Genomic DNA, 23,523 nt, shown 5'->3' with positions numbered 1-23,523 from the left:
CACGGCACGCTGTCCTCCAAATGTCAAGCTCCTTGACGTCACACAGCTTTTAAAGTTACCATTTGGAGCACTGTAGTCTAATGCAAACAGCACGTTACATCTGCAGCTGAACTTCGCTACACTGAATTTCTTGTTACTTTATCTTGTTACAGGTTAGTCAAGGAACTAGAAGGTTTGCTGAACATTATTATACTGTTCCAGTTCTTGGGCGCTACAGTTGTTATATGCGTGACGTTGTTCCAGAGTTCAACGGTACGTTTTATGACTAGTTTCAAGAATTAAGAAATTCGTTCAGTCACCAAGATGTTTCATTCTAAAATATTTCGGAAGTAAAGACGTTTGCTTAATGAACTTCATTTCCATTCGTATTTTCTGTGTTTAGTAAGTGGATAACGTCTCATCTTTGAAATACCAATCAATCATTATTCTCGTGACTGAGATATGTAAAATATTGGACTTCATTGTGTATATTACATCCGACCCTTATTGCAAAATATACTTACGAAATAAACTAAATTCCTGTTATTCATTTATGTATGGCTTCCTCTTCTGCAATTTTTTCTTAGTGCCATATTAGTAGTGTAAAATGTTTAATTCACTGAATGTAATATTTTTATTTTCATTAACTTTTACAGAATACTGGCAATGTAATGACATTATTGAAACTCCAGGCGTACCTGATGGTTATTATATACGAAATATTCATCTACTGCTGGTACGCTGATGACATACTATATCAGGTAAACCACACATGGCTTCACCGGAAACTGTGAGTCACAATAGTTTGTTTTACTTATTTCAGTGTATGTAATGAACGTCTTAAGAAGTCTATATTAGTGTTGTGCCATACTCAATTTGTATGGGTAGTATCTCCATCTACGTCACCTCTAGGCGACTTTACATCTTTTTTTGATCATATATTTTTCTATGTGATGTTGAACAGCTCTCATGAATTGTTGAAAATGCGTTATATAACACAGGACTGTAATACTTCATTACCCTAAAACTTGTTTTTGGTCTGCACTGGGTCCACCTTGGAATTGTAACTGCATTTGTCGATTGTGAATCGTGTAAATGCAACGCGCAATTATAAATTTCAAATACTCCATTGCTGCAACGTGTGTAGAAGATTTAATCCTACAGTTCAGTCTTCTTTCTGATGGAAGAGGTGATAATTGTTTCCCTTTCTTTTCTTTAGTGCCATCGGTCTTCTCTCAGTCAACATCCTCATCGTCTCAGGGAAGCACTTAGGACCAACAATTTCAATAATTTGATGCACATAGCCAAATGCCAGTCAACCCTGCTGTTTTTGCTTCCGTAACTTTTAGTGACGTGTAAATTATTCTCAGCTGTCCTCTACCCGGTCCCATATTCAAGTCAGTGTTCTTCAGATAATCCATTCCTCGCTGATTCTGCTGAGGATCTCCTCATTTATTATTTCACCTGTAGCCCACTGGCCCCTGACTCGTTAAAGAAAGGAACTCCATGAACACAACAACTTGAAACCTGTGCACAAAGAAGTTAATGTGTTAATTATTTTACTTTAAGCAAGTATAGTTTGCATGGTTTAAGAGGTAAAACCGGAATTGTGTCGGTTTTATTAGTTAAATGTTGTTCACACACGAAATAATTGCGAAACTAAAGATAGAAACTCATAATAAACTAAAACTTCCATTACTTTTCCGGGTTGTAAGCGAGAAAAGTGTGGAAAAGGTTAGAAATTTAACGTAGGATAGATGTTGCTAAGTAGTGTCATTATTAAACACTGGATGTGTATAGTCTGGGAAATATGTGCTGAGTTGAAAGGAAAGCTAGTTTTTCATGCATGTCATTGTTTATGACATACTTCCTAAAGGTTGTGTCGTACAATGACGTAATTTTCCACCTACATATATATATACAGGGTGGTCCATTGATAGTGACTGTGCCAAACGAAAAAACTATAAAGAACGAAACTTGTCTAGCTTGAAGGGGGAAACCAGATGGCGCAATGGTTGGCCTGTTAGATGGCGCTGCCATAGGTCAAACGGATATCAACTACGTCTTTTTAAATAGGAACCCACATTTTTTATTACATATTCGTGTAGTACGTAGAGGAATACGAATGTTTTAGTTGGACCACTTTCTTCGCTTTGTGACAGATGGCGCTGTAATAGTCATAAACGTATAGCTCACTATTTTAGACGAACAGTTGGTAACACGTAGGTTCTTTAAATAAAAATACAGAACGTAGGTACGTCTGAACATTTTATTAAGGCTGTTCCATTGTGATACATGTACCTTTGTGAACTTATCATTTCTGAGAACGCATGCTGTTACAGCGTGATTACGTGTAAATACCACATTAATGCTATAAATGCTCAAAATGATTTCCCTCAACCTTAATGCATTTGGCAATACGTGCAACGACATTCCTCTCAACAGCGAGTAGTCCGCCTTCCGTAATGTTCGCACATGCATTGACAGTGCGCTGGCGCATGTTGTCAGGCGTTGTCGGTGGATCACCATAGCAAATATCGTTCAACTTTCCCCACAGATAGATATCCGGGGACGTCAGATCCGGTGAACGTGCGGGCCATAGTATGGTGCTTCGACGACCAATCCACCTGTCATGAAATATGCTATTCAATACCGCTTCAACCGCACGCGAGCTGTGTGCCGGACATCCATCGCCATTCTGTCATGCAGTGAAACATCTTGTAGTAACATCGGTAACACATTATGGTAGAAATCAGCATTGGGGGCCAATTATCCTTCCTTCCATAATGCTGCACCATACATGGATTTTCCTTTGGCCATTAGTACATATTATGCCGCTTTACGTTACCGCTGTTGGTGAATGACGCTTCGTCGCCAAATAGAACGTGTGCAAAATATCTGTCATGGTCCCCTAATTTCTCTTGTGCTCAGTGGCAGAACTGTACACGACGTTCAAAGTCGTCGCCATGCAATTCCTGATGCATAAAAATATGGTACGGGTACAATCGATGTTGAAGTGGCATTCTCAACACCGACGTTTTTGAGATTACCGACTTTCGCGCAATTTGTCTGCTACTGATGTGCGAATTATTCGCTACGGCAGCTAAAACACATACTTGGGCATCACCATTTCATGCAGGTCGTGGTTGACGTTTCGCATGTGGCTGAACACTTCCTGTTTCATTAAATAACGTAACTATCCGGCGAACGGTCCGCACACTTAGATGATGTCGTCCAGGATACCGAGCAGCATGCACAGCACACGCCCGTTGGGCATTTCGATCACAGTGAACACGATATCGATCTTTCCCGCAATTGGTAAACGGTCCATTTTAACACAGGCAATGTATCACGAAGCAAATACCGTCCGCACTGTCAGAATGTTACGTGATACCACGTACTTATACGTTTGTGACTATTACAGCGCCATCTATCACAAAGCCAAAACAGTGGTCTAACTAAAACATTGATACTTCTTTACGTACTACACGAATATGTAAAAAAAAATGGGGGTTCCTATTTTAAAAAAGCGCAGTTGATATCCGTTTGACCTATGACAGTGCCATCTAGCGGTCCAACCATAGCGCCATCTGTTTGCACCTTCAAGCTAGACGAGTTTCGTTCTTCGTAGTTTTTTCGTTAGATGCTTATTTCGTGAGATATTTGGCCCTGTCACTATCAATGGACCACCCTGCATAAGGGTAACAGTAACGAACTTATAAATTAAAACGTCACGGCGAGTGATGAGGCCTTGGTGCATGAACTGCGAATTTGTGGTATGCGGTAACAGGTTCTCCTTCAATGAAATGAAATGATCGTACGGCATTGTTGGTCGGGAGACCCCATACGGGGTGTTCGGCCGCCGAAATTGCAAGTCCTTTTTAGCTGACGCCACTTCGACGACTTGCGAGTGAATGAGTGTGAAATGATGATGAAAGACACACAACACCCAGCCATCCCGAGGCAGAGAAAATCCCTGACCCCGTCGGGAACCGACCCGGGACCCCGTGCGCGGGAAGCGAGAACGCTACCGCAAGACCACGAGCTGCGGAATTTTCTTTTAATGATTTTCTTGGACTGATGAGTTGTCAATGAGAACATTTTCTTTAAGGTTTGAGAGTACGCGCTACGTTTGTAGGAATTCGATAAATGGTCCCGTTTTTAAATACTGGCTGGCTATAGTGGGGGTAGTTAGCTATTTGTGAGTTACGGTCCCTCAGAAAACGCAAGGTGTGGTATAAAATAACGGGACTGATGCTGTTACAGATAAGCGCACTAATAGACCAACGAATTATTCTGAAATTTCACACGAAACTTGGAAAAACTGCTACTGAAATCTATCTCTCACTAAAGTAAGTTTCTGGTGAAGACTGTTTATCATGTACACGAGCTTTTGGATGGTTCAGGCATTTCCAAAATAGTTGAAAAGGTGCTGAAGATGACTGATTCCGGGATGCCCTACAACATAAAATAACAGATGACGATATTAAACAGGTCGGTAATCTGGCTAGATCAAAGCATCGGTTGAGCACTCGATCTACACTCCTGGAAATTGAAATAAGAACACCGTGAATTCATTGTCCCAGGAAGGGGAAACTTTATTGATACATTCCTGGGTCAGATACATCACATGATCACACTGACAGAACCACAGGCACATAGACACAGGCAACAGAGCATGCACAATGTCGGCACTAGTACAGTGTATATCCACCTTTCGCAGCAATGCAGGCTGCTATTCTCCCATGGAGACGATCGTAGAGATGCTCGATGTAGTCCTGTGGAACGGCTTGCCATGCCATTTCCACCTGGCGCCTCAGTTGGACCAGCGTTCGTGCTGGACGTGCAGACCGCGTGAGACGACGCTTCATCCAGTCCCAAACATGCTCAATGGGGGACAGATCCGGAGATCTTGCTGGCCAGGGTAGTTGACTTACACCTTCTAGAGCACGTTGGGTGGCACGGGATACATGCGGACGTGCATTGTCCTGTTGGAACAGCAAGTTCCCTTGCCAGTCTAGGAATGGTAGAACGATGGGTTCGATGACGGTTTGGATGTACCGTGCACTATTCAGTGTCCCCTCGACGATCACCAGTGGTGTACGGCCAGTGTAGGAGATCGCTCCCCACACCATGATGCCAGGTGTTGGCCCTGTGTGCCTCGGTCGTATGCAGTCCTGATTGTGGCGCTCACCTGCACGGCGCCAAACACGCATACGACCATCATTGGCACCAAGGCAGAAGCGACTCTCATCGCTGAAGACGACACGTCTCCATTCGTCCCTCCATTCACGCCTGTCGCGACACCACTGGAGGCGGGCTGCACGATGTTGGAGCGTGAGCGGAAGACGGCCTAACGGTGTGCGGGACCGTAGCCCAGCTTCATGGAGACGGTTGAGAATGGTCCTCGCCGATACCCCAGGAGCAACAGTGTCCCTAATTTGCTGGGAAGTGGCGGTGCGGTCCCCTACGGCACTGCGTAGGATCCTACGGTCTTGGCGTGCATCCGTGCGTCGCTGCGGTCCGGTCCCAGGTCGACGGGCACGTGCACCTTCCGCCGACCACTGGCGACAACATCGATGTACTGTGGACACCTCACGCCCCACGTGTTGAGCAATTCGGCGGTACGTCCACCCGGCCTCCCGCATGCCCACTATACGCCCTCGCTCAAAGTCCGTCAACTGCACATACGGTTCACGTCCACGCTGTCGCGGCATGCTACCAGTGTTAAAGACTGCGATGGAGCTCCGTATGCCACGGCAAACTGGCTGACACTGACGGCGGCGGTGCACAAATGCTGCGCAGCTAGCGCCATTCGACGGCCAACACCGCGGTTCCTGGTGTGTCCGCTGTGCCGTGCGTGTGATCATTGCTTGTACAGCCCTCTCGCAGTGTCCGGAGCAAGTATGGTGGGTCTGACACACCGGTGTCAATGTGTTCTTTTTTCCATTTCCAGGAGTGTATTTGCCTGCCCGGTTGGTTAGCCGTGCGGTCTTACGCACTGCCTTCAGGGTCGGGAAGTCGTGCCCGTCCCCGGCACGAACCCGCCCGGCGGATTAGTGGCGAGTTCCTGTGTGCCTGCCAGTCTGTAGATGGTTTTTAAGGCGGTTTTCCATCTGCCTCAGCGAAATACGGGCTGATTCCCCTTACTCCACCTCAGTTACACTATGTCGGCGATTGCTGCGCAAACACTTTCTCCACGTACGCGTACACCATAGTTACTCTACCACGCAGACATTGGGGTTACACTCGTCTGGTGTGTGACGTTCCCGGGGCAGGGGCGGGAGGGGGGCCGAACAGTACTATAACCCTGTGTTCGGTGTGGGGCGGCGATGGGGTGAGTGGACTGCTATGGCCTGTTGTGGGCTTGTGAACCACTGAGGGCTACGGCAGGGAAGAAGCTTCTCCGTCGTTTCCAGATCCCCAGTTCCATACAATACAGTCCTATCGATTGCTGAGACTATAGGAATTGACAAAGAATGTGTAAGGAAAACATTGGGTAACCAGTTTAACATGAGATCAGTTTCTGCCAAACTGGTGCCGACAATTCTCATCATCGAACAAATTAACCTCATAAAAATGTTTGTAGTGACACATTGAGTAGCATGCAGAAAGTGCTCCAAATTTCTTTGAAGGAGTTATAACATGTGACAACTCTTGATTTGTTATCTGTGATCCGGAAACCAAGCGGAGATCCACGCCCAGATAGAGGCCAACTTCACCAGGTGCGAGAAAATCTAGAATAAGCAAACGAAAATTCAAAGCGGAGATGATGATTTTTCTCTATATTCATGGAATTGTGTATCTTCACTAGGTTCCTGACTTACCATTAATCAACATTACTACCTCGATGTTCTTGATCAGCTGCGTGAGAAAATAAGAAAAAGGACGACCGGAATTTCGGAAGAACAAGTCATCGGTTCTCCATGAAGACAACGCAGCAGCTCGTTCGGCATTGGCTATTAGGAGCTTTCTAACGTACTACACCATTCTAGTGTTAAACCGACCATCTTATTCGCCTCACCTAGGCCGATGAGATTTCCGGTGCGAGAGGTCGCAGTCTGTAGTAATTCACACAAAGTCATCCAGTAAAACAGAAGTTATATGTGGCGTTGCCCATAGTAATGTTATAGGCTATTTGCTGTTCCTTGGCTGTACAAACTATCCGCGATCTTAGGTTGTTTGCAGATGATGCTGTCGTTTAATGTCTAAGAAAGTCATCAGAATATCAAAACAAATTACAAAATGAATTAAAAAAACTATTTCTGTGGTGCGAAAATTGGCAACTGACCCCAATTAACAGAAGCGTCAGTTCACTCACAAGAGTGTCAATGTGAATACGTTGAACTTCGGTTGCACGATAAATCAGTTACATCTGAAGGTCGTAAATTCAACTAAATACCTAGGAATTACAACTACGAACAACTAAAATTGGAAGGAACACCTAGAAAATGTTGTGCAGAAGGCGAAGCAAAGACTGCGTTTTATTGACAGAAGACATAGATGAACCGGATCTGCTAAAAAGACTGCCTGCAGTACGCTTCTCCGTTCTCTTTTGGAATACTGCTGCTCAGCATAGGATCCTTAACAGATAGGATTAACGGAGTACGTCGAAAAATTTCAAAAATGGCAGGACGGTTTGTATTATTTAGGAACAGGGAGGAGAGTGTGACGAACATGATACAGGATTGGCAGTGAACATCATTAAAAGAAAGCCGTTTCCATGTGATTCTTCAATTTCTCCAGGCGTATTTCATGACGAAATAAATCTCGGGTGAACAGCCTGGTATGAGTGTGCATAGGACGCAATATTTCGGCAATCGACCACGTTTCCATCATGAGGTGCGTACTGATCATGGCAACGTGGTCGATTGCCGAAATATTGCGTCCTATGCACACTCATACCAGGCTGTTCACCCGAGATTTATTTCGTCAAGGCGTTTCCAGTTGCGGCGAGAACCTTTCATGAAAATTTGATCACCAACTTTCTCCTGCAAACGCGAAAATATTTTATTGACGCAGGCCTACGTAGGGAGAAACGATCATCGTAATAAACTAGGAGAAATCAGAGCTCGCTCAGAAAGATATAGGTGTTCGTTTATTCCGCACGATGTTCGAGACTGGAATAGTAGGGAATATTTGTGAAGGTGATTCTATGAACCTCTGCCAGGCACTTAAGTTTATTTTGCTGATATTCATGTAGATGTAGGTGTGAGGTATATCTATTGCCCAAGGTCAGATCTACGTTAAACGGAACAAGATACCCATCCCTCGAAGCAGCGAAAGGAAAAGCAACACGTGTCAGCAAAGAGCTAACTGAAGATGACTCGCAGCACTTTTTGAAGCAACAGAAAATTCGTACGGAGCGTTGTAGGGACAGATGAGGGGAGCATACTTACGGTGACAATAAGTAAATATGTCTATTCTCGAAGTAACTGTTTTGCAGCAATAGTCTCATTATTTTGTAGCCACACTTCCTACAGATATTTTTTTTTATTAGACTTAGTGGTTCAAATGGCTCTGAGCACTATGGGACTTAATACTGTGGTTATCAGTCCCCTAGAACTTAGAACTATTTAAACCTAACTAACCTAAGTACATCACACACATCCATGCCTGAGGCCGGATTCGAACCTGCGACCGTAGCGGTCACGCGGTTCCAGACTGAAGCGCCTAGAACCGCACGGGCACACCGGCCGGCTTTGACTTAGTGTGTTGAGCTTTTAATGTATGATTATACATCTTAACGATCAGATTGTGACATGAGTGTAAATTTGGTCAACACTTGTATGAAATACTGTGAATAAAATTTATCCTACCCCTTGAATTAGTTTGGCAGGCAACCGAGTACAGTTCACTGATAGAACGTTTTGGCCACGCTGTAACGTAGATCAGTCCACAGAATTGCTTGTATCCCCAGTAGCAGCGGCTGCAGTTGTAGCTGCCAGCAACTGTTCTTGTGCTCACGGTGGGTGCGCTGTCTTCTTGGTGCCGCAGAGCTCCCAGCTGGCAGTGGGCGCCTACTCGTGCTGCTGGCTGGAGTCCACGCCCAGGCTGAGACGCGCCCTCGTGCTGGTGCTCTGCAGGGCGCAGAGGCCGCTGGGGCTCACCGCCGGCAAGTTCTACCACATCTCGCGCGCCACCTTTGTACGGGTAAGTGCTGTACACCCATCTGTCTTACGTGTTGTTGTCTATGTACCTTGAAAAAGCTTTTAACTCCTAAATACTCCAGAAAAAATAAAGTTGTATATTAGAATTCATGATCTCAGTCTTCGTTATTTCAGTCATTACTTTTCCAGTGTATAGACTGAGCAGTGTTGGCGAGAGGCAACATCCGGTCTTACATTCTGTCTTACCTCTACTTGATCTTCAATTCTTACTGTTCCATCTTCCTTATTGCACATGTTGTACACTATCCGCCCTTCCCTATAGAATACTCCTGATTTTATCAGACTTTGTAACACATAGCAGCATTTTACCTAGTCGAACGTCTTTTGGAAGGTGACGGATATTATAAGGGTCTTATAATATTTCTCTTAAGATGTTTCTCCCATTGTCAAGTGCAGATTCAGACATATCCGTCTCATCCACTTACCTTTACTAAAACGTTCTTGTACTCGTCGCCAACAAAGTGAATGCAGCTACAGTGATAGCATTCGGTTAATCGCAAACGGAGGATGTGTACTTTAAAATCAACGAGCTCGAAATACATTTGTCGATTGATATGAGGGTTGGAACAAATAGTGGCAACCATTTATTCACATCTCCCCACAACTGTTCTCTACTGTATTGGAAATGGCTATGTCAAAGCTAAGCTGGGAAGGTAAGGGAATTAGAATTAATGGAAGAAAGCTTACCAACTTGAGATTTGCTGATGATATTGCCTTAGTGGCCAAAGACTTCGCAGAGCTCCAAAACTTAGTTACAGAACTTGAATCGGAATGTCAGCTGGTTGGCTTGAACCTGAACCTTTCCAAAACAAAGGTAATGTCCAACAAATGGGTCCCAGCTGGAGATGCGAAAGTCGAGGACAGTCTATTAGAAGAGGTCAGTGAATATGTCTACCGTGGCCAGATTATAATTATGAAGGGAGACATAAGGCCTGAAATCTATCGACGCTGACAAGCATTTGGGATGAATTCGACAGTATTCAGATCAAAAATGCCAGTAAATCTGAAGAAAGCAGTATTTGATCAATGCATTCTTCCTGTGATGGCGTATGGCTGCGAGACATGGACACTAAACTCATTTACAAAAGGGAAACTTAGGACAGCAGAGAGATCCATGGAGATATCAGTGCTGGGCTATACAAGAAAGGATAGGAAGAGAGCAGATGACATCCGGTCTGTGACGAAGGTTAATAACATCTTAGAGACAGTAGGTTCCTTGAAATGGCAGTGGGCTTGTCACCTCGCAAGAAGGAAAGACAACAGATGGACGAAGCTAGTACTGGAGTGGAGTCCGAGAGGGCACCGGAGGCCTAGGGTAAGACCACCAGACGGATGGGACAAAGACATCAAGAAGATCGCTGGTAACACCTTGCAGAGAGCTGCCCAAGTCCGTCCCACTTGGAGAATACTGCTGAAAGCCTACCTGAATCCACGACTCTAAGAGGTCACATCATTTAATGATTCAATTGGCTGATGATGATGATGATGATGATTATGATGATTTATTCACAACCAATACAAAAGAGTTACATGTTTGCACCTGTTACTGTCCTTCAAAGTAGTCACCAGCGTTGTGTAGAACCCGTTGCCAGCGATGTGGAAGGCGTAGTATACCGTTAGCAGAGCTTGTTCTGTTGATTGCGCGAATGGAGCAATCTACTGCCTATCGAATCTTTGGAACAGTTCTGAAGCGAATACCACGAAGTGGTTCCTTCATCTTCGGAATCAAATCAAAGTCACGAGGACTTACGTCCGGGGAGTATGGGTGGTACAGTACTTTCCAGTCCCATCGACCGAACGGAGCAGCAACAGATTGCGCTGTATGCGCCCGCGCATTGTCGTGAAAAATGATGGGTGGGTTGCACAGAAAGTTTCGCCGCTTCTTTCGCAAAGCTGGTCTCAGGTGATGCTCCGAAAACGAACAGTAATACTGTGCATTGACAGTCTACCGTGGAGGAACGTAATGCGTTAAGATAACACCATCACAGTCGTACACGAGAATCTCCATAACTTTAGACCGCTCCATTCGCACCATCAACAGAAAATGCTCTGCTAACGGTATACTACGCCTTCCACTTCGCTGGCAATGGGTTCTACACAGCGCTGGTGACTACTTTGAAGGACAGTAACAGGTGCAAACATGTAACTCTTTTGTATCGGTCGTGAATAAACAGTTGTCACTATTTAAGTTCCAACACTCATATTTTCCTTCCCATCAGCCATGAATTAAGAGACGTTCTTCTTAAAATACAACAAGAAGCTCTAAATTATGCGAACGTGACAGAAATCGGTAGACGTGATGATGGTGTAAAGGACGAACATATGATTACATTTTCAGAAAAAATGGTTGATTTTTTCAAGAGAAAGAGCATGACAAATTGAGAAAGGCAATAACGCGTTGGTCCACATCTGTCCCTTACGCAAGCACTTATTCGGCTTTGCACTCATCGAGAAAGTTGTTGGATATCTTCCTCAGGTGGTGGTGGTGGTGGTTAGTGTTTAACGTCCCGTCGACAACGAGGTCATTAGAGACGGAGCGCAAGCTCGGGTTAGGGAAGGATTGGGAAGGAAATCGACCGCGCCCTTTCAAAGGAACCATCCCGGCATTTGCCTGAAACGATTTAGGGAAATCACGGAAAACCTAAATCAGGATGGCCGGAGACGGGATTGAACCGTCGTCCTCCCGAATGCGAGTCCAGTGTGCTAACCACTGCGCCACCTCGCTCGGTCCTTCCTCAGGGATGTCGCACCTAATTCTGTCCAACTGGTGACTTAGATAGTCAAAATCCCGAGCTGGTTGCAGCATCCTGCCATTAATACTCCAAACGTCGTCGTTCGTACAGTGATATGGTAATGCTACCGGCCAATGTAGGGTTTGGCAAACGCAAAGTAAGGCTGTAGTAACTCTCAACTTGTGGGGGTGCGCATTATTTCACTGAAACGTAAGCGCAGGATGCCTTGCCCTGAAGGGCAGCTAACGGAGCGCAGAATATCGTCGACGACCTGCTGTGCTGTAAGGATGCCTCAGATGACAACCAAAGGGGTCCTGCTGTAAAGTGGTTGTTGGGCCGTATGCACGGCGACAGTCAGCTCGGTACCCGACCACCATTTTGACTGTCTCCCCACACGTCTCCGCGACTCATCGGGGCTCAGTTACAAGTGGAACGCATTACTGAAGACTGTCACAGTCCACTCAACGGTATTCCAGCTCGACGACTTGTCTGGAGACGCTCCAGCGGTGGGATACCAACTTGATTAGTGGTTCCCATACAGCATGACAACCAAGAGTGATTCAGGATCCCTTTGGCAATTATCCGTGGCTCCCTCGCGGTACAGCGGTACGTCGACGATATTCTACGCTATGTTACGGTGCCCTTCAGGCCAAGCCTCCATTGGTGCCCGACACGGAGAGAGTTTCTTCTGCTTCTATTTGCGCTTGCCAGACCCTAACTTGACCAGAAACGTCGCCGGATCTCTCTCCACTTGAGAACGGTTGGAGTATTATGGCTAAGGAAGTCGAAACAACTGGGGGTTTTGACTATCCGATGCACCAATTGGACAGAAACTGGCACGATATCCTTCAGGAAATCCAGAAATTCTGTCAAACAGTGCCAAGCCAAATAACTGCTTGCATAAGGACCAGAAGCGGACCAAAGCGTTATGGACTTGCTCAATTTGTGATGCTCTCTCTCTTCAAAAAATCGTCCAATTTTTCTGAAATTGTAATACTTTGTTCGTTTCTACATGTCCATTACGTCTTCCGATTTCGATCCCATTCCCATAATTTTTTTCGTGGTGCGTCTTTTTCATTTCTTAGAGTGTGTAACAGTGGAACATCCAGTTCTTGCTGTAATTTAAGAAGAATGTCGCATATTTCATGGCAAATAGGATGGAAAATATCGGTCGACCAATATAGTTTGTGCTGGTTGATTGTAAAGCACACGCCCTCTTTGTACGACTAACCGAATACTATCCTTGGAGCTGCTTTCACAGTGTTTGGTGACGAAAACAATAACGCTTTAGGTAAGTTGGACGGATAAGGAAAGACCTTCGACTATGTAAAATGCTGCTAGGTGTTAGAAATTCTGATAAAGGTAGGAGTAATCTATAGGGAAAGACGGATAGTGTACAATATGTACAAAAAGAAAGATGTACAACAAGCATGGAAGATCAAGATGGCTATAGCATAGAGTGCAAGGCAGAAAGTTACCTCTCTCCACACTGTTTAATCTTGAAAGAGCAATGACGCAGATAAAAATGTTTAAGAGTAGTACTATGATCCATTTCATTTTGAGAACATGAATTCTAATATACCAATAACAGAAACAATGGAAATCTTAGAAAACAACTTAAAAATGCAATGTACTGTAACTTGACCGTATCAAAGGAAAAGTCAAGTTGCCGACCGCGGTGGCCACGTGGTTTTAGGCGCTGCAGTCCGGAACCACGCGACTGCTACGGTCGCAGGTTCGAATCTTGCCTCGGGCATGGATGTGTGTGATGTGCTTAGGTTAGTTAGGTTTAAGTAGTTCTAAGTTCTAGGGGACTGATGACCTCAGATGTTAAGTCCCATAGTGCTCACAGCCATTTGAACCATTATAAAAAACAAAAAAAGGTCAAGTTCTTGATGTCAGTGACGTTGCTATTGTCACTGAAAGTGAGAAAGGACCGCAGGACTTGTTGAATAGGGTGAACAGACTAATGAACGCACACTCTGACAAGAGTAAACAGAAGAAAGGTAAAAGTCATGATAAGAATTACCTGAAATGAGGTTATCGTCAAAAATGGATACCATGAAATATATGAACGAATTTTGCTACATTAGAAATAAAGAAGGCATAAAATCACTATAACAGGGAACATAACATTTGTGTCCAAGTGAATTCTGTTAGTATCAAATATAGTCCTCAATTTGTAGACGAAATTTCTGAAAATTTATATTTGGAGCACAATACTGTATGGTAGTGAATCATGGATTTCGGGAAGAAATGGAAGAGGAGAGAATGGAACCATTTTAAATCTAGTGCTGTAGCAGGAAGTTTGATGGAGTGGTAGAAAAAGGAGTGTAACAGTTGTCCACAGGATGCCGAAGAAAGGACAGAATGATAGGATGTTTCTTAAGACTGCAAGCAATGGATTGTATGGCAGCATAGGTAGATGCAGAGGGTAAAAATTGCAGGGAAAAACAAAGATAGGAATATATCCAAGAACCAGTGGGGACACAGGGTACAAGTGCAAGTCCATGATGAAGAGGTCCGGACAAGAAAAAAATTCGTGACTGGCTGCATCAAATCAATCAAAAGACTGACGGCTAGAAAAATAAATAGGAACGCGTGACAGTGATGGCTGGAGAGTAGTTATCGCAATGAAAACGATACGTCGATACAAGAGAGAAAACTTTGGCTTATCACGATAACCTGAATTGTAATAAACAAACTATGCAGTGCAAGTAATTAACCATAGGCCAAAATAGTTACACACATTTAATGTGGAACGAAAATCACGACAGATGTGTTTCCGGTCAAACAGAATTTACCTATCGCGTAATATGAAGCCGGGGACGTAAGTATTGCTCGAGATTCCAGTGAACTTTTTTGTTGTTCCAATTCAGTGAAGTGAGGAGAATTGTTTCATACAGTCACTTATTTTAAGATCCAGCCTTACTGATCAAGACTCATAATTTTTATAGAAATTACTGCTACGTTTGTGTCATTATTCGACGATAGTTAAATCAGCTAATTAAAAAAGAAGTAAATTAATTAAAAATTAACGCTGTAAATATTAATAGCTCATCTTCCAAAGCCACCAGTAATTCCCAAGTATAGAGATAACGATCTTCCTTAACTACTACAGTTTATTTATCTACTTGGTCTCCTTGAATGGCTAGGTATCACGGAAACTCAGGAAAGTCTTCTCGCATCGTGTGCTTGCATGTGAATCCAGTAGTGTTATCTGTTCGGTCTCTACAAATGTTGTACACGGCTTTCTTTTAGAAAAATAAGTTGCTTGTATCTGTTAAATATACTTTTTCTCGTGGAATGTATATGGCTTGATTCAGAAGAATGTAAAATGAGGGTACATCCACAACAGTGGTGCTTAAAATTGTGTGTGTCAATGCACGGTGTTCATTCATTTAAAGTACGACAAAGGGAAATGCTCTCGGTAATAGTCTCAGACAGTACGTCAAGAAGACATAGGTGTTTTATGGTGGCGGTTTTTTTATAACTACTTTCTAACTTTTTGAAATTAAATATTGAAGCTTTGGAATTTAATTACCACCATATTTTTAGCTAGGCTTCTCTACCGGGATTGTATGTTGGCGAGTGTAATTTTGGGACGTGATTTATGCATAAAAGCTATCGGACTTCGTTTTGCAAAAAGTGAAATTTTTGATGCCCTTTCTATTTTGAAAGCAAACCAATCGTATTCTACTGATTGGTGTCGTTAATATGCGGTCATTCACCAACAGACATCCTCACACAAAGTATGCCACATTTACTTACCAAATTCAGGAAAAAAACCTGAGAAAAAAGGTATTGTTATTCTTAATTACAAACACAATCAAATTAAATAATAATTATTATCGTTGCGCAAAATGAGTACAAATAATACAATCTCTACTCAACTGCGACCGTACCGGATAATGGCTGATTAAGAAGAGAGAGAATATAAAGTTGTCGGTCCGGTTCATTTAACATAGATCATATTTACAGATAGGTTTTATTATAAACGCAGTGTCTATTAAGCAGCAATAAAATCGCCTTAGCCCTACTGCGAGAAAACACATAGTCACGAAATCCGCTAACACTTGGGGAACATTACACAGCCCTTAAAGTTTTTCAAGTTTTTAAGAAAAAAAATTAAAAATTTACATCACTTCATTAATTTTTAGTGTTTAGATTGTCCGTTTTATTTTTTTATTTTTATTTTTTTCATTTTATTCGTTTGAGATGGAGCCTGCTTTAGCTTTGTCAGGAATGTAATTTGCCTTCTCATTCGGGTACGATCCTGCCGGAAACTGGCGAAACGATACGAAAGGCACGGTCATCCAGTTCCTTTCTCATAGTATTTAAAAACGTTACACACTGACAAAAGTCAGATCATTTAGTACAATTAATCATGATGAACAAATGACATCGTTAGAAGAAAAAAAAGCATTAACGTAGTAACATTTCGCTCTTTTGACAGTTTACATTAATCACTCGGATGAACAATATTCATTCTTTCTCGACGGTTATAAAGTCGACGCATTGCAGGCGAAGTCAGTCGTGCTGAAGCATTCGTCGTTGCTGTGGTGTAGAGCGGTCACGGCGGCGTCCTCGCGATGTTGACAAATCTGCATGCGTGTGAGCCACGGCGATCTGCGTTGTCGGTGATGGAGCAAGAAGATTGCGGAGTTCTGGACCGGTTGTGCTCGACAGGATCTAGTCAGGTCAGGATACTGGGTTACATGAAAAATTCGTAGATTGGGGCCAGTAACACAATTTTTAATACACACTCCCTAAAAAGAATTTTGAAGTAGGTAGCTGTAATTACTTGCAAATCTAATTTACATCAGTTTGTTCGGCGATAGCTATGGGTTACATGGTATACGCATTTGCGTTGTGATACAGAGGGTGTGATGTATCGTTTTTGTTCATGCACTTTACTGTCAGCTGACTTCAACACCGTTACTGCACAAACACGTTCATGTTATTTTCGGTTTCCGCACATTCCATAATGTTCTCAGAATACCGTACATTACACATGTTTGCAAAGTGTTTATCAAAGTTTTCGTTTCTTAAGCGCTTTGCTTCGCGTCGGTTTGTAATAGTCACACGTGACGTCACATCCAAAAAAGTTCCATCGTTACAGTGTGTTCCACAGTTTATGCGCGATACACACTATTTGAGTTTCAAGTAACAACACTTCTCTTTGTTCCACATTAGCGGATCATCACATCACTTCAATGTTGTCGTATGGGTGAGTACACAAATTAAATTCACTTGACACTAAGAGTGCCGTCCAACCGACGTTAGTGAAAAGTGTATGTATTTATTTCAATATTCGAAATAGTATTATCATGTATACAACGTCTCTTAATGACATATATTTCTTTTTGATCTTGCATAAAGAGTCCTCCTGTGAAATACACATTTACGTGCACTACTTCCCCACTGACAGTTCTGCTTGTCATAGACAACATAGACAACTTATTACTCCGGCCACGTCGGTACATCACTTACAATCGAGATCAAACGAAAACCCTACAGCTTATGTACTATGTTGTAGGTACCAACTGTATCATTTACATAGTGTTTTATATTCGATAGCTTTCTAACTTTTTCCTCTTATCATTCTTCGCGACATTAATTTCGTTGTGTGGCTGTTTGCGGTATTCAAGCCTAGCTTTACAGTGTTTTGTCACTATGTAATGCGAGTTTATTCATTACTACTGGAGCTAAAGACATCATTGACTGTTTTTACCTCACACAAACTGGTGTGTACCGTTGAAATTAGTCGCGAGAGTTTGTGCAGAATACGAATCTGCTTATGGCACAATGTTGCCATTCCACTACTACTGGACTCAAATCTCAATAGTTCCAGCATTTCAATTATAAAACACGACTCACGGTAGCTTGCTGTTTATGTGTGCAAACTACATGCTAGGCATAAACAGAAAAGTATTATATCCTAGTAATCGTTGCATCTGGACAAAACTTAAAATCTACTAATAGAAAAACTTTGACATCTGTATGGCCTATGCCTTACTTTATTTACTTAGAGTTGCATACCAAAAGAAATGGAATAATTGCAACCATGAGAATGGCACTAATATTAGATCAAAATGAGATTCTTGTTACTTTTTTCTTCATAATGTTAATGTAACGATTTTAATTAAAAGATTATTTCTGAATTTCTACTACTATTGTGAAAGGTTGTTGTTCAGCAAAAGGTTTATTAAGATCTACTTATGCACACGAAGAAAATAAATTTGTCTTAACCCTTTGTTGCCTGACGGTACTTAAAAGTACCAGTAAGTTTTGACTCTCATTATTTTCTCGTGGTGCAGTTTCGTGATCTGAGAGCCTGTCGGTACGTAACAGTAACTCTGCTCTACTGTTTCATAGATGTTATTGTGCAATACATAGACCTCTCTGGCGGTCAGAGCTTGAAATTCTTTTTCGCGCGCTGCTGTGAAAACGGAAGATTGTATGTGCTTGTTTCCATGGTGTTGCCTGAATTTGTGCGTAATTTATTGAAACTTCCGTTGAGTTTTCCATTGTACGTACTTATCTTCTTTGTTTTTTTATAATAGTTTGAAGCATTATGTTACAAGTGAATGAGATAAAGTGGAAAATATAAGGCGGACTTATTAGTACCGTCAGGTTGTGCGAACACTTTATTGTAGCAACAATGCGTTACCTCTCACTAGTTGTTCTGTCCACTTTTTCTCACACAGAAATCCGTAAATACATTTGCCTGTGGAACAATTAGAACAAACAGGAAAGGTTTGCCAGGGAATTTACCTAAAGAAAAATGTCTAAATCAAATCACAGAGAGTCATCTTTAGACCTAACAGTATTTCAATGGAAGGAAAATAAAGTAGTGTATTTTGCGTCAAACTTCCATAGCACTGAACAGAGCGTAGTGACAGGAAAACAGAAAGATGGAACTAGTATAACTATTCCATGTCCAGTTATTGTAAGTGATTACAATAAAAACATGGGTGGTGTGGATCATGCAGACAGATTACGTTCAACTGATGGTCTTGACAAGGGATCAAAGAAATGGTGGCACCGTCTCTTCTGGGGAGCAATAGAAATTGCTTTTGTCAATGCTTACGTCATTTTCAGTGATCTACATGGGGCACTGCCACTGCTGGAATTCAGGCGTGTTGTGGCACTTGGGATAATGAATGAACAGCAAGTTCCAAATCTCAAAAAGAGAAACTCTGGTAAAGATGAAATAACTCTCCCAAAGAGAAGGAAGGATAGCTTTTCTGTTCCGAAGGATGTACGTCTTGGCAACCGACGGAACCATTTTGTAGTGTTCAGTTGTAAAAGAGGACTATGCGAAATGTATGCGAAAAATAAAATTCAGTCGAGACCACATTCTCAATGTAGTACATGTAAAGTGTATTTGTGCTGCAATGAGAAAAAGAACTGTTTCCTACAATTTCATGAGGTATCACTAAATATGTGATATGTATATACTGTCAAAAATGTATAGCTAAGTTACTATGTATTGTGAAGTTGCTCTAGAATAAATTTATGCGAAATTTTTAAAAAAAATTCAGAAATATCATATTTCTGTTAATTAATTTTCTAATGTAAAAATATTTAATATTTATGTGGCATAAAGTACAAGTTATAAAAATTGGAGCATTTTTCTGCCCATGTTGTGATTCTGTCCATGGAGTCTGACGGTACTTCTGAGTACCAGGAGAGAAAAAAGTTGTGAAAAATAAAATAAAATTTTACAAAAAGTCCTACCATCATTTGAGGCCACAATAGCATAAATTCTGCAAAGAAAATGTTAAAAAGTAAATTTTATCGTATGTCAGGAAACAAAGGGTTAAGACTACTGTGTACACTGTGGGAAGTCTTACATACTAACATATTTACAAATTCTCATAATATTTACATAGGTACATCCACTCTAGGAAAGGTTTGCTCAGTAAAATATTTCTTTATATCTTGTTGTAATATGCGACGGATTTCATTCGCTACAGCTTCTCTGTAGCCCCACCGGGCAGAATAGGTAGAGTGGCAAAATGTTTCGTGAGGCTTTACTTGCAATGCATACACATATCCTTTAATTATACTGGGCCATTCATCAAAAACAGGTATATATTTGTTTAATAGGTTAAGTAATCTGTTTTGTTCTACAGTGCTTAAATAAACTGATTCACAAACTTTGCTTCGCATTTCCTTTCTGCAAGACTGCGCATCAAACTGCTGTTGACTGGGCTGTGCTTGATATGACAACAGGAATGGTAGGGCTCTCCCCTTCCCATTCACTTTTAACTCACATTTGCCACATGAAAGGTTAATTACTGCATCTCTTTCTTGTAAGGTATCTACTCTCCATATGCAGCTCAATGATAAATCTTCACAAACAAGGAATGTGCCCTCTATAGCTCCATTACCTTCCTCAAGTAATACATGAGTCTGCATACGTACTCCCTTCGACTTATTCCCAAACGCACCAATGATCCTACAATTGTGTACCGGCAGCGTATGTGGTGTCTGAAGTTCACAAATCTTATTATAGAATTCTAAAGCCATACAACTTGTAGCCACGCCTGTGTCAACAGTAACTGTGGTTGGTATTCCACCTACTACTGCATGGATTGTTTCCTTTTCTGTTAGTTTACACAAATGGTTTTCTTCGCAAAGTTCATCACTCAGATTTTTGCATGATTATCTCTTATTGAATATACGCTCACACAACATTTGTCCCCTGCTTCTTCCGCTACCGCCATGTGAGGGATGTCGGAGGTCGCATTTAGTTTCACGCCTCTGAAGTGCTGGGTGTCGTGTTGCCCACCACTTCTATAACTCTTACTGGTGGCTGTTGCCTCCAGTTTTGTCCAGAATTGTTGTGTTCAGCGGCACTGTTCGGTGGTGCAGGAGCGCTACCTGACTGTGTATTGGTTCCTGTGTTAGGATGCCAATTACTGCTTAACTGCTGTGGTATCGGTTGCCAGTGGTTTGGTTGATTATTGTTATTACTATTGTAATTACCGTACCCTGGATGATATCTGTTGTCATGCCCACGCCTCTTATTAAAAGGAGGAGAATTTTTTCCAACCCTTGGTCCTAGATTATTGTTACCACTGTAACATTGAGGCAAACTACTTCCCATTTTTGTTACTATTATCGTTTTTATTGTGGTATTGGTAATAGTTATTACTGTTGCTACTCAATACTTGAGCATTACTTCCCCCGTTCAATTTCGCTTCTTCATGCGACAGGTCAACAGAATCAAGCGTTGACATGAGAAGTTCTACATCTGATTCTGGTACATGAAGTAATTTTTCTTTTATTGATATAGGTAATTTCGATTTTAAATGCCATATGACTTCTTGTTTGGGCATTGGTTCATCCCAGTATTTCGTCTTGTTTATATACTTCTCAAAATATTTACTCAGTGTACCTGCTTTGCTATTGCATATCTCGGGATTATATACCTCATGCCTTAAACGTTCTTGTGTTTTTGCTGACCAATACTTATTTAGAAAATCTTTCTCAAATTCCTCATAAGTATGGCAATAATCTTTTACTTCATTCGCCCGTAAGGATCCATCACCTTGAATATGGTTAGTGACAAACTGTATTTTCTGTTTGCCGTTCCATGACTTTAGTAGTATACCCCGGAAGCTTTTGATAAAATTGGCAGGGTGTGGTATTTTGTGATCTGGTGTAAAATTTTGGAAGTGTCTGTATTTTAGTAAACTCTCTTACACAAGTATATTAGAAAGAGAAGTGGCCGCCCCCTGTTCACAAGCTACGTGAACGGTTTGCGGACTGGGCATTGTTTCCGAGCAATTAATAGGTGTTGTTGCTCAAGATGTCGCAAGCTGCGCCTGTGGCAACTTACTGACACGTAAATCAGCCTCGCCTGCTGCGTTTTTTTTATCGCTGCCAGCTCCCTTTCTAACGAGTCTACTTCTTGTGTAAGTGTCTGTTTCCATTCGGAAACCTGTTCGAAGTTTTCAGCTAACATGTTTGCTACAGACAAAGCTTCGTTTGTCGCTTTCTTTACGGTTACAGGCTGTTCGTTCCGTAAACATTCTTCAAACTGGTCGTCTTTCATATTCAACCAGTTTACAAAGTCAAGAATAAACTGATTGCCTTTCTCTACAAACGTCGCTTCTACAGATTTCTCCTGTTCGATAGCGAGTGCCTGTACCTGTGTAGCTATTTGCTGCATATAATTTTCTAATCTACTTCGCGCTGCATTAACTTGCGCGACCTGCTGGGTAACATCATTGACAGCTTCGGGCAAGTGCTTGAATGTTCTTCGCATTTCGTCAAATTCATCGCTAATATTTTTGAAGTTAGTTTCTGTTTTACTGAATTTTCTATCAATATAATGTATCTTAAATACACCAAAGAAACAGTCCGGTTGATGAAGTTAATTATAGAGAACCAGGGTCTGGAAGTACCGCAAATACATTTATGAACGATACACAACTTGTCACATTTTACAAATTGGTGCAGTGGTAAAATAAATGGTGCAGTAATGGACAAATGGCTGAGAGTCTATCCCTGATACATTAATTGAAAGTGAAATTTACAATTTACATGCAGACATAGGTTCTATCAATTATAAGATTAGCTTCAGCATGGAAAAAAGCAAAATTCTTAAACATTTGCAATAAGGCTTATAACAAAATAGATCAACGAATACCACAGACTGACGACCGATACATTAAAATACCAAACATCATATCAGTCGAACTAACAGAAACAGGCATCACTTAGACACATGCGCCAATAACTGCACACATTACCACTAGGCACAGACAGCTACCAAATAGAACTGAATACCGCACTATAACTAGCAACAGACAGTCGATACAGTTACCATGTAGTAATAATTTTGAGGAATAAAATTACGAATCACTCAGTTGTTACCACAAAAAGACGAAATCTTACAGAAACAAACGTTGAATTCACGAGTATAGCAACTACTCAGAGTGAGAAAGAAAATGTAAACAATACATGGCACACAATGACACGCAACCACATACAGTCACACAAACACACACACACACACACAAACAGATTAGAAGATAACGCATGTGGACATGAAAGATAACAAGATGAAATTAAATTTTACACCAGAAATTACAGATAACGTGCTCAACATCTGGTTGTACACTGACAGCAACATTTGAATGAAGTTATCTCTAGGGAGTCGGATATGGAAATCACTTGCGTAATCAGTAAGAAACAACTGATCGCCGTACAAGAAAACTATTAAATTCAACATCCATAACAGAAAAGAAGGAACTCACAAGTGATCTGACAATCCTGGTAATCGACCATTTTTTTATTATAAATCACATGGTACAATGTCAAATGTAGACATGATCATACATCTCCTCATCACACATTACCGCAACCCTCAGTTCACATCGCACATTCATACTTCCTTCACCTTCTGGGCGGCTAAATTATCTCTGAGATTCACAGCCATTCTCATCTTTCTACATCACGTATGTCCTCTGAGTACCTGATACACGGTCCTTAATTTTCATACACATATAGACACCAACTGCCTGTCTCTGTCTCTCTCTCTCTCTTTTTCTGTCTGTCTCCTTTGTTGACTGGCTGTATTTTCCTAGTATTCTACCAAACACTGTTTCATGATTTACCTAGAA

General features: G+C 41.8%; 1 protein-coding gene across 1 annotated transcript in view; it reads left to right on the top strand.

Annotated features, from left to right (window-relative positions):
* LOC126199407 (odorant receptor Or2-like) overlaps positions 1-23,523 on the top strand; it is a 50,752-nt gene that overhangs the window by 11,092 nt on the left and 16,137 nt on the right. The window contains exons 2-4 of the mRNA XM_049936326.1: positions 153-252; positions 636-740; positions 8,977-9,132. Of these exons, the coding sequence (XP_049792283.1) occupies positions 153-252; positions 636-740; positions 8,977-9,132 (361 nt within the window). The remainder of the gene's footprint in view (positions 1-152; positions 253-635; positions 741-8,976; positions 9,133-23,523) is intronic.

This window comes from Schistocerca nitens, chromosome 8 (genome assembly GCF_023898315.1).
Source record: "Schistocerca nitens isolate TAMUIC-IGC-003100 chromosome 8, iqSchNite1.1, whole genome shotgun sequence".
NCBI lineage: Eukaryota > Metazoa > Arthropoda > Insecta > Orthoptera > Acrididae > Schistocerca > Schistocerca nitens.
This window is presented reverse-complemented; position numbering and strand designations above follow the sequence as displayed.